General features: G+C 38.4%; 1 protein-coding gene across 1 annotated transcript in view; it reads left to right on the forward strand.

The window, feature by feature from the left end:
- Nucleotides 1–13,402, forward strand: part of LOC122793101 (annexin A1-like) — a 401,547-nt gene that overhangs the window by 254,733 nt on the left and 133,412 nt on the right. The window contains exon 8 of the mRNA XM_044060832.1: nucleotides 9,298–9,354. Coding sequence (XP_043916767.1) covers nucleotides 9,298–9,354 — 57 coding nt within the window. The remainder of the gene's footprint in view (nucleotides 1–9,297; nucleotides 9,355–13,402) is intronic.

Below are 13,402 nucleotides of genomic sequence, written 5' to 3' on the forward strand. Positions count from 1 at the left end.
AGAAGATAAGAAGTATTTATACTATGTTGTTTTCTATCAGCCAAATTATAGCCATGGCCTAAGCTGTTAATGTGTTAAGTGCAAAACAGTATAGCAGCAGTGACAGAGAGTCACCCTGGCATATCCCCCTTTGAATTTTTATCCCTGGAATAATAATTTGTCTTTTATCATAAATTTAATTTCAAAGTGGTCTGTCACTGTTTCATGGTCACTAATGTAGTCAGTAAGTGTAGGGTGTATCTTCTACATTTTAAGCACTATTTTATCCATGAATGGGGGATACTATCCAATGCTTTTTTTGTAGTCAATCCATGCCATCCCTAGATTCTTCCCCTTTTTACAGTTCTCCACTATGACTTTAACAGCAAATGATTGTATGTTCCATATAACTTTCTTTTATTGCCCTTTTGTTCTATTGCCATAATTCAGTTTTCTTCTAAATGACTATAAACTCCGTCGACATCAATTCCAGTATATATTTTATACGTCGTTGGAAGGCAAGTTATTGGTCTATAAATTTTAGGGTCTATATTAAATCAGCAAACGCTTAAAAAAGTGAATGCTGATTTATCGACCCCATGTAAGTGAAAGCTTACAATCCCGAACACTTAGAACAGCAATTTTTTTTCCCAGGGAAAAAAATCGCTGTTCCAAAAAAGAAAAAAGGGAAAAAAAACTTTAAAACATTACATAAACACCCCCCTACTTAAATATGCCAACTCCGAGATCGCACTACAGTGATAAAAATGGCAAAATAACAAAGGCGGCCAAGCGATTTCTTTCCCAGGGAAAGAATTCGCTTATATGCCATTTTGGTATTTTGCCATTTAGCGCTTTTAAGTTCGATCAAGACGCATTTGAAAGAATGCGTCTTTGATCATATAAGGAACCAATTTTTAGGGTAGCTTGCAGGTCCACTCTTAAGTAGGGGCTTTGTTTTTCTTGTTAGCCAGGTTGTGGTCTGTTCAGGTTGTGCATATAAATAGTTCTTATTCATGGCTAAATCTTCGTGCAAAGATGTTAATACTTTTAACCAGAAGTTAGGTACTGCATTTGGGCCTGGAGTTTTCCAGTTAGAGGCTTTTCTCAACTTTGTTTCAATCTATCTGACTGTTACCTCATCACATTTCATATCCTGTACCTTTAAACTTCTTATTCTTTCCTTTACTTATTCTCTCCATTTAGCATCTGTTATATTCAAAGCTTGCTTTTTTCATTATTAAATTTATTGTCAACATCAACCCTTTTTCGCTTTTTTTTCAGGGAAGTGCCAATGGTTCACATTGTTCTTGTTTTCCTTTTATCAATGTCAACCTTGCTCTTTCTCACGGTCTTCTACATGATGTAAGAATAGTCCTGTCATAGATCTTCATTTCCACTCAATTCATTCTTTCATTTGTCTCATTTTTCTTATTGCCTGTTACTCATTTCCCATTCCACACTTCCTTCTGTTTCACCTCTTTGTTTGCTGCCACCATTCTGACTTACATTCACATGTGCTGTCCCACAATCTTAATATTTTCACTGTTGTCTTCTTTTTTTCTTCACAATCCATTGATCCATTTGCACATGTTCATCCTGATATTTCATGGAATCACCCTTACTTTGGCTCTAATACTAGTTGTATGTTTTCTCTCTACATTCCCACTTCTAGCATTTTACCCTCTCTAGTCTTAGATTATTAGAGCCCTGAGTAATCTTTGACCACTGCTACTTTCTCATTATGGGCTTTCCTGCCCTTCCACTGACCAGTGTTGACAGACTTTTCTTTGACCACCTCTTTCAGATTGCCTTGGTTTTACTTGACTTTATGCTGTTTCTCTAGCTGTGTTGCTCATTGGTCATAATCTGTTGATTGTCTATGGATCCTGCCTTTTTATGGAAAACGGACAAGCCCTCTTCTTGCTTGTTTTGAGACATTGGCTTTCTCTCTTTAGTCTGTCCCGTGACTCTGTCACTTTGTTCTCTATGGATCAGTTGTCCTCAGACCCAGCTCCACCAATGTTTACTGTCTCTAAGCTCCAAGCTGTCAGTGATACTTCACTGCCCACTGATACATAGAATGTCCAGCCTCCTTCTGGCAGGCTCTCATATTTGCATCATTCTAGTTTATCTTCAGTGCCAGACTGGGAGTGTGGCAATTCTGGACCAGATCCTGCCAGCCAGATGCTTTTAGCTGGTTACTTTTTTCAGGTAAGGCAGTTGACAGTCAAACCAGGTTTGTTTCCTCCCACCAACAACCATTAACATGGGTCCCAGGGGCTGGTTGACTAGTCAGGTCCACCTCCCATTACTCACCAGTACGTACCTCCCTCCATTTTTTTGCTTAGTCCACATGACAGTCCATTCTAGTCCCACCACACCCATTTATCACCAGTAAATTAGCACCAGCATTTAGTAGCATTGCACAGCATATGTTCTATCTGACATTATGTTGTGCAGCATATACTCTTGCTTCAGAATCATGGAGTTTTGTGCAGTTCATATATTATCTCCATTGAGGATTTAAAAAACTATGGACTGGGATTGTCATTCATTTACTTATTTGATTATGTGGGATATTAAATACCAGTGGCATAAATGAAAACTAGTGGTGCACACATCAAATGATTACTAGTTTTACAGTATAGATAAAGACGTTGCAAATGAGCATGAAAGGGGAACAGTACAAAAACTTGTAAATTTTGATAGAGAGTGAATTATGCACAAATATCTATACTGGCTGAAGGCAGCTACTTTTTAAAATGCAAATATATATGATAGTTCTTTTTATAGAAATCTCTATCTAACTTCATGTATTACAGCATTTATTGTTAGTCATATATTGTTCCATAATTTTTTTATATAATAATTTGTATATACATAAAAATGTTTATTAAAAAAAAGAAAGCAAAGAAACCAAAGCCTTTTAGCTTCAGATAATAAAAGCATACACTTTTTCCCATAACCAAGAAAACTTCAGCTCCCCAGGAACCTTCAGCATACCAGGCTGCTGGCTAATGACAGATATGGAACTTTGAATCTCACACTTCAGCATGCTCTCCTCTGACAACTAAGGAGAGATCACAGCCTGTGCTCTGCCTGACTCCTGTGTCTTCTCACAAACCCATGCACAGGTTTCTTCCAGAGTTATGGGGCTTGTAAACACTGTGGGGATTGATAACACTGGGGGAATCACACAGATGGCTGCTTTAGTTAAAATGGTCTTCAACACTGGGTGATTATGGTATGGTTAAGGATTTGGAACATGAGGGGACAGGACAGGATGTCACTGTAGAACAAGAACACTGGAACTGCTAACATAATGGTGATGGAGACAGGCTATTCAAACACAATGACAGAGATCATGGAAAGCTAAAACCAAATAGCAATCATGGATAAAACCTCAAAAAAATAAGTTTATCAAGATCTAGTAGCACCTCCCAGCACCTCCAACATAAGGAAGCCACCCAACTCTAAACACAGCTGCACATCTCTTGCATACAACTAGCATCATACCATGCACTCCATAACAGCTTGCCTCTGGGCAATCATACCATTTGCACCACATCCAACAGCACTCCTCTTTCATCTTAGCTACACCATTAGTTTTAGAAAACTGTTCCCACTCTGTAATAAATGTCACCAATCCAAGAGCAATTTTGGCTTCAGAGGTCATACAGTGTACTGCCACCCTGGGGTATGATGGTGTCACCGATGTTGTGAACTGCAGGTTGTTATGATACCTGTTATGGGGATGCTTTGTTCATGTAACACCGGGTCTTTGTTTTGTTGAAGACTACCACAATGTATGCTGTGATAGAGTCAAGACTGAGAACCAAACATGCGCAACTGCACAGAGGTCATCTCTTAACTGAACTTTGGGCCACAGACACCACATCTGTAAAGGTTGCCATTTCAACACTGGTCCTGTATAGGTTGCCATCCACATCACAGCCATACCCTCTGCCCTTGTTCTCTATCCTGTACTGTGGCCTTATATTTTATATGCTCCCTGGTTCACCATCCCCATATGGTTGATCCCCAAACATTTTACCCCCATGTATTTGCCTCCTGCCTCCCATCTCATTCTTTTTACTGTTTTGCATTTGTTTTTTTCTGCATTTTTGTTTTTTTTTCATCTCACATTTCATCTGCCTTTCTTGCATTTTCCAGCACTTCTTGCATAAAATACCTCCTCATAGCTCTCTTTACCTTCTGTCATCATTTAAATTATAGCTCACTTCCCTCCCTTTCATATCATACTACCTTTTCATTCTCCTGTATTCTTGTGTTCCCTTTGTGCTGCCTCTTCTTGCTTTTTCTCTTCATCATATTTCTTTCTTCCTCACTTTTTTCTGTTTTCAAGGTTAGAAGTGATTTCACCCACTCAGATTCCTTCAGTTCATGCAGTTTTGTGCGGTGCTAGCTTCTGCGGTGTTTTGTTTGGTGTTTTCTGGTGTGAAATACCAATACAGTATTTTGCACCACCTAATCTTGTTTGCTGTGAGTAGTTACTTAGCTTGACAACTTAGTTTACAGGTCCTACTATACAAATTTAGTTTTACTCTCCCTATGTCTGCATTACCCTGTTACAGCACCACATCATTACATCAAGGCTCTATTGATCCTGTTCCTGGAACCACACTGTATCACTGTACAAAACTTGTTATCTAGACAACACTAAAACACTGTTGGGTGCTTCCTCAATTCTGTTCTGGGGTGCCTCTGTGGTTGGGGTGTCATTTTCCTTTCACATTTGTGTGGGTTGCCCACCACATTCAGAAAGACTGAAAATAGGTGGATTGGACACTCAAAGAGAAGACACATGAAATTAAATGTACATTGAGACGTGACATTACTACAAATTAAACCACAGCAAGCATAACAGCAACACCATGAGATGAGATCTGCAGCTCTGTACATGAGATCCATTTAAACAGTTCAAAGTTTCAAAAGAAGTAGAAAAATATATATATAGTAGATATATATATATATATATATATATATATATATATATATATATATATATATATATATATATATATATATATATATATATATATATATATATATATATGTATGTGTGTGTGTGTGTGTGTGTGTGTGTGTGTGTGTGTGTGTGTGTGTGTGTGTGTGTGTGTGTGTGTGTGTGATCTGTTTTGATTTCTTTTTGGTATTTTTATCTGTGCTTCTGGCATGATCATATTTGAATCAACCTTCTTTTTCACAATAAAATAGGAACTAAATCAACCTAAAAAGGAAAATAAAAAAATCTGATATATTATATATATTCAATAAATATTATACAGTATATATTTTTATATATACCCAAGTGCCACCAAACACACACTGCAAACACTTCACAGGTAAACTTGTATCGTTACTTTACTTTTAAAACCAAAGCTTTACAAGTGGATCCTTGGTCTCAATTGACTCCCTTGGTCTGATTGGCTTGGATTACTGCTTAGTTTAACTGGGTGGGCACTATACTTGTTTGCTATGGGTTTGTAAACATTTAATTACTATGATATTAAGCTGGAAAATTATAATGGGATAATAATTGTAAATAGGAAGAGAGTGTGGCTTACATTTAGTGCAATAATAACCAACATATCCCACCCACCATTAAGCCCAATATACCATGTTGCATACATCCAATAATACTACACAAGCTTTACTTATTACTTGCAACAAACTATTGCTTAAATCATTTATGTTTTGCTCATTTGGCCTTCATTTACAAATGCTCAACTTACACAACATACTGAATAGAAATATAACAAACCTACACTACTCTGATTTTGCCAAAAAAGCCAAGCACAAACTGTACCACAAAACTTTAACAATGCAAAAAGGTACTGTACTAAGAGTCTGTCAACCCAAAAAAACGTAAAAACCAGAGAAAAGTCCCAGAACAAAAAAAAAAAAAAAAACAAAAAGACATTTTGTCCAATCAGGTCCCCAATCAGGTCTTGTTTTCATTGAAGTGGACCTGACAGACAAGTTAAAATTAAAAAAAAAAAAAAAAAAAAAAAAAACGAAAAAAAATTTTTGCATCACATACATGACATCAACAAACGCTGGACGTCGCTAATAAAGATGTGACAGAGAATGAGAAGAAAAGAGAAACTGCGGTTGCTGCTTGGAGGCCCTTTCACAGATGATCGGGCGAGGTTCCGAGGTTTTGTTCAGCGAGTGGGTGGGTGCCGCCGGCTATGGTTATATTCCACAGGATCTTCATAAATACTTCACCAAAATGTATCTATTTCTTCTTTTTTGATGGTCTTTCAATTTGTTTTACCTTGTTTCACAATTTTGTATAAAAAAACTTTGTTGAGTCATCAATAAATTCCTTATTTTGTACTTTTCCTTTATATTGATCTGTGTATCTTCTAAGATTTTCTGCCTGTGCTGAAATTTTTAGTTTATTTGCGATAGTGCATGATATATCCTGATCTGTTCTAATACTGTGCATTGCTTTTATCATGTCTATCTTTCTAAGTATTTTTGTTGATCTGTTCCCTCTTCTGTACTCTTGTAACAGTGACACTTTTTTGTCTTAATTGTTTTATAGCTTTCTCTGTTAGATACTTCCATGATGGTATTCGATTTCTCCCCTTCCTTTCCCTCACTACCCTGTGTTATTGTGGTAGAACTTTATCAGTTATTAATTTAGCCGCATAGTAATATATACTGTTTACTTCTCTTATATCGCAAGGATCTCTATGAGCAGTCCTAATTACTGTGTTCATTTGTTTTGTCAAACTTCTGACTTTTTGGGTTTTATACCAGTAGCTGCTCCAGTGGCATAGAAGGATAAAGCCTCAGCTGTGACCCAGGTTCATTTAGTAACTCGGGTGACTGATGGAGTGGTAGGTAGGGATGGCCATAGGTATTTGGGGGAGCGCAGTAACATGGACATCTCTTGCGATCGTCCCGCTGGAGATTGGGGACATCATTGTGAAGAGGTATGGCAAAGAGGTGGTGGGGGATGGACCTGGCTGAGCTGCCGTGGAAGCAGGATAATACACTGAAATGTCCTCATTACACACCCTTCCATTGGACATAAATACGTCATCACAAGAGAAGAGGAGACCTGGGTAGGGCATATAATGAAACCCTCATACAGATGAAAAGATGTATGAGCCACCAGGATGCCTTTAGGATTCACATACAGCCCCAGCAGGCCAGGAGGTTAGGAAATTAGCTGGTGGGACTCATCATGGACATGGAGCACTGAGGATCCAGGCAGTAAAATGACAGAAAGAGACCAAAAAAGTGGTTAGTTCAGTGGTAACTTAGTAATATGACTCTCTCTACTGTATTGCTCCTTAGATTTTGATACCCCAACTTCTAGGAGGTGCATTGTATGGGGACACATAGTGCTATTGTTTTTTTTTGTAACTAGGCAATGTACACTACAACTGTCATTATAGTTTGCAGTATTTAATATCTATAGGCCATGCCATCATCAGCCCAGTGCTAAATTATGTAGTATATAAAATATCAAAACTGTTTAATGCAGCAAGACTTCTGACTTAATTTTCAAGTAAGATGAATTCATTTAAAGGATGATGCATTTAGGTGTGTGTGTCAGCTAGACACTGGTATGACTTAACACTAGTGTCTACCGTGCAAACCCAAAGAGTCATAAATGGACATTGACATTCTCACTGTAGCCTCCAGAATTGTTCCTGTGTAAGCTTTCACTGACAGATGTTTATTTTTTGTATATGAGTCAAAACCTCTGCAGGAGTGGAAGTCTGAGATGCTATCAGTATCTGTGACCTGCTAGTATCAGAGCTATTGGAATGGTTCACTGAATTCTGTGTTAAAAGTTAAGTGTTGTTCACATGTTCATGCTAAAGCTACTCATTCAGCTGGAATTGTTCACTACCGTTGAAGATGATGTTACAAAGCTGAATGTTGCATGCTGCAGTACACAGTGCTGTTTGTGCAGCATGCTGCAGTACACAGTGCTGTTTGTGCAGCATGCTGCAGTACACAGTGCTGTTTGTGCAGCATGCTGCAGTACACAGTGCTGTTTGTGCAGCATGCTGCAGTACACAGTGCTGTTTGTGCAGCATGCTGCAGTACACAGTGCTGTTTGTGCAGCATGCTGCAGTGCAGCATGCTGCAGTACACAGTGCTGTTTGTGCAGCATGCTGCAGTACACAGTGCTGTTTGTGCAGCATGCTGCAGTACACAGTGCTGTTTGTGCAGCATGCTGCAGTACACAGTGCTGTTTGAAGTTCGTGGATGTTAAATTCCATATCTTGGAATGTTGATTGCATTACTTGTCTTCATTGAAACTTTGATTACAGTACATTTTGACAACAGATTACTTTGTTGCCACATCACATGACATTGTCATCCTTACTGTCTGTGGACACCTATATTTATATTGCATGGTCAGATGAAAGAGGTCATGCAGAGACAGCACCATGACTTGTATATTTTCTCTCAAGATTAACTGTTAAAATAACTAACAGGGGCACTTAGCTGTTGGTGTCTAGCCAGTCCATTTGTTTGGGTAGTTCAAAGCGATCATGGGCATTCTACACTACTAATTCTATTAAAATGACAACTTCTGATTTATATATGAATCCTTCTACCCATAGATTGTCCTACTTAATTTTGGAAATTTCCATTTTTTTTTTAAAGGTTTAATAATTCGGTTACTGCATGTAAATATGTAAATGTGAGGATTTTAAAATGAAAGTGTAGCATCTAGCTGTTTTTTGTGAGAGGGGGTTGTCTCTTTACTACATACTTGTCACCACTATGGTTTAACATACATTATTTTTGTGCTGAAAAGTTTACATAATATGCATAGGGGATGTTAAATGGGGAAAAAATGTTTATATGTATGTCTTCGAGTACTGTGAATTAGAACTACAAAGCTACCATGATTTTATTGCATTGTTACACTTTCAGGTATTTCACTATGTTTTATCTATATCAGTCACTCCTGTTAATTTTTCCACTATACCTTATACAATCATTTGACACCTGAAAATAATAGTGCTCTGACTGGGCATGAAATGTACCTCCATCTGTTATCTGTGTGTGTATCTATCTAATATTTATCAGCCTGCTAACCACCTGATAATTACAGAACACAATATTACTTGCCCAATCATCCTCCCATCCAGCACTAGTATTGAACGCACGCAATCACAGTGCCATTTCAGCAGAACCATTTTGCTTTCAGGTAATGTCCTGCTGTAAAAATGTCTTGCAGAATGTTTTCATGTAGAAACCTTGTTTAGAACTTTGTCACTGTGTTGATGGAAATGTTATTGTTGTTGCTAGGCCAATAGAAGTGAATGCACTCGTGTGGATGAAGACCTTGCTGACAATGACGCCAGAGTAAGTACAAGTCCTTCTGTAAAGCATGATAGGTAGATGGTTCCGTAATTACTCATCAGTAGAGCCTTTTTCTTTAAAGAACTGTGTAGCACTGTAACTAAAATATGTAGACACGGTAAAAACATCCTAGCAAACTTTATTGGTCTCTAGATGTAGAGGCTTTTTAGCTAAATGTCCACCAGAGAATAGCAATTGGAAATAAGCTTTGATTACAAATTATTGCACCATTAATTAATTATTAGTATTAATTTATTATACATTAACAGTAACATCAGTAATAATACTTATTTTATTTTAATAAGTATTGTTATTTTATAATATATTATTTTTTTTTATTATTACACCAGTCCTGGCACCCGTGTGCCTTATGGACAGAGGTAACTTATACATGCCTGGCTCTCAATTTCCTATTCAGGTACAGGACATTATTATTTTTTTGGGAAAACTTGTCTTAAGAAAGGCCCTCTGGGTCATTAGGAAAAATTAGGGTTAGCTGTCAAAGGTAGGTATCGTAATCTACTGCCTGTTCTGTTCAGATCAGTGCAGGGCATCTGAGATTTCTGGCTTGCTCATCCATTGCTGAAAGTGAGGAGTAAGAGTTCGCAATGTTAGTATCAGAAAGTGCACATCGCGTATTATTGGTTGCTGCACTCATTACACCAGTGGTGTCTTTGAAAGATTATCTATAAAGTAGGAAAGGGTGGAGCTACTGACACCACAAGCCAGACAAATGAGGCTCAAGTAAAAACTTAAAAAAAAAAAAGGAAACATTTATTGTCACAAAGACCTTAGGAACCGAGTCAAAAGATTCACAGTATATGCACATGTGTGGTAGGGTGAGTGCAAACTCTCAGCAGGATGTATGGCAGGTTAATAAAGTGATGTAAGGCAATGTGCAGGTAGACCTAGCAGCTAGGTTAGATTTCCACAGCCTCCAGTTACCTACTTTGTGACTTAAGATATTGCTCGCAGGTTGGCCCTGAAAGTGGACTGCATGCCCATTGAGCTTACCTACTTAAAAATGGTTTTCTTTTTTTTTAAATGCACGTCTTGGGAGATCTGAGTTTTACTAGTAGCAAACATGAAACCTTGTCAGTCTGAAATGTATTCATACCAAGCAGCCCAAAGCATTACATAGGGTAGACAAGGATAGTGTTTAAAAAAATAACAAATTTTATTGGATTTGATTGACTTCTCCTAACTTGAAATGCTAACATTTTATGGCTTTGGATTAAAAGGAACTGCAGCAAGATGTCTGACTGCAGGTTGAGGAAGCCCTCAATCCCCAGTTCAGTCACTGCAGAAGTTGAGGTAGAAAGATAGTTTCCACTTCTTCCTCCAAATTTATTAGATTAATGTAGTGGGGGTGTCAAGTTGGGAAGGGCATTAGACAGTCCTGTACTAGATGATCAAATGAATAAAGAAGGTATGAAAAGGGGAGTTATTTTACTTTATGAAGAAAATTTTTACAGGAGATACAGCACAGGTCTAGGGAGAAAGATGTTGAAAAATGGATGAATAAGCAGCAGAGTGAAGAAACATGCCTTCCTTGAGAAAAAAAAAACTTGCATAAAACTGAATGTTTATCACGCTTTATTTTTGTTTTATTTGTTGAATTTTCCTTTAAATCATTCTAAAGGTCCCAAATACTTGAAACTGCTTTGTCAAGGTGGTTTAAGATTTGTTGTAACATTACTCGCAAACAATCTTCCTTGGTGGTGATATAGCAAAAGGTTGCTGTAACTACTAGAAATAAACCCAAAACAAACTCTAAAAATAAACCACACTGGTGGAATCCTAACCTTTTATAGGGTATATAGCCAAAGGAAAAAGTCATGGTTATAATCAGGAACAGTGACTCCCATAGTGATAGCAGCTCTGTAACTAAACAAGAAACTAGGAGAACTAATTAAGTACAAGGTCAAGATAGCCTCACATCCTAAAGACAACTGCAAGGCCTTCTGCAGCTATGTTTGAAACCCCAAAAGCAGTACACATCAGTGTGCCGAACTGGTAGTCACTGGTGCTACCTTCACTGAGAGGAGTGGCATAGGGAATTTTCTTTCTAACAAATTTGGCTCAAACTTCACCCCAACCCCTCTCCGCATCCTTCCATGAAATGCTTATTAGCATAAACACCCCCCCCCTCCAGCTGTTAACAGGGAGCAGGTCCTGGTGACGCTCACTAAGGTCAAAAAGGCAGCCTCAGTGGTCCATAACAGTATCCTGGAATGCCTCCTAAGTAACCAGAAACATGACCTATCAAGACCACTTGAGTCAGTTTTCAACTATAACCAAAAAACTGATGTTGTACCATGAGAATGGAGGACTGCAAAGGTTATCCCACTTCACAAGGGTTTACCATCAACTAACTCCAGAGACTACATACCTGTTAGTCTGACTATTCTGACTACTCTAATATGCAAATCCATTGAACAAATTATCATGGAATTGATAAACAAAGACGTAGACAATGTTCAGACACTGGATCCAACCCGATTTGACTTTGTCAAGGAAAGATCATGCATACTAAACCTGGTGGACATCTTTGAGAAGGTCACTGAGGAAATGGATGAAGGAAAAATGGTGCATACCTCCCATCTGAATCTAGCTAAGACATTCAAGGCAATACCCTACTCATGTATAGTTAAAAAACAAACTCACCAAACTAGGCATAAATCCTTATATAGCTCATTGGATTGCCAGCTGGTTCACAGACAGAACCCAGGAAGTCAGGATTGGTGATGCCACCTATACTAGGAGCCTGGTCACCAGTGGGGTACCTTAGGCCTCTATGCTGGGACCACCCATATTTGCCTTCTACTTTGCAGAGGTAAAGACCAATGTCAGGGGTTTTGGACTGACCACTTTCTCTAATGACTGCAAAATGGGAGCAGTCATAGATTCTCCTAATGACCCAAACATCTTACAAGAGGGTCTAACATAGACAAATGACTGGTGTCAAAATTATGGGCAAAAACTCTGTGCCAAGAAATGCATTATAGTGCCTTTTGGGAAAACTGCTACCCAGGCTAATTACTCCATCAATAAGACACCCCTAAGAGTTGACTCAGTAGTCGGGGATCTGGGAACATATGTAGACAGTAATCTAGCCATTCCACCCACATGAGGCCACGGTAGTAACAAAATTATTCTACATCATTCACATGTGGCCAGGGTAGTAAGAATGTCATTCTATGTCATCCAGCTTGTAAGTAAGGGCATGGCATCCAGGTCCAAAGAAGTCATAGTGCCACTTTAATTGCCTCTATCAGACCCATAATTGAGTATAATGCCCTCTTCAGCATGTACCTGACAAAATATATGCAACAGCTGGTACACCCGCAAAGGTTTCTTACCAGGATAATTCAAGGTATAAATACATTGCCCTAGTCAGATCAACTTAGTCTTGTCTCTATACTCTGTCTCCTATAGATTACTGAGGGATGATCTCTGCCAAGAATACAATGCATCCTCGGATCCAGCTCTGTTGGACCTTTTGCACATCTGCAAAATGAAAAGCAAAAGGACCACTAGATCAAAAGATTCACATTTTGCTTAAGACATAAGTAAGATATGTTGGCGAAACAGATGATTGTCTCAGAAGATCTCCGTACACTGAAACAGGCTCCCCATCTATGTGAAGCAGAGTTCAGCCCTAACCCTGTTTAAGTGTAACCTTGACCAATCAATGGAAAATCAGAAATTATTCCCAGGTCTGACCCCTGTATCTCTGATAGTTTGGGCATTACTGTCTGCCTGTATCTAACACACCCACCACATAACCTCTAAAAGCTCTCTAACATACCCCTCTTAATAAACGCCCATGATAAATAGGGAAACAGTTGGCTTGAATCGCACTGCTAGTGTTGTCAAGACCCTGGTGATTGTTAGCCTAGTGTATAACTATGAACCCATAAGATTGACTCAGAAGACCAATTTGGTGGCACTTCGTATATGTGGAAGTACAGCTGAGCTGTATTTCTCTCTGTCTGGCAGAAGCAGAGAAAGCCATTTAATAGTTATAGAGAAAAGCAAGCAAAACAGT

Source organism: Protopterus annectens, chromosome 2.part0 (genome assembly GCF_019279795.1).
Source record: "Protopterus annectens isolate FY-2018-M chromosome 2.part0, PAN1.0, whole genome shotgun sequence".
NCBI classification, from domain to species: Eukaryota; Metazoa; Chordata; order Ceratodontiformes; family Protopteridae; genus Protopterus; species Protopterus annectens.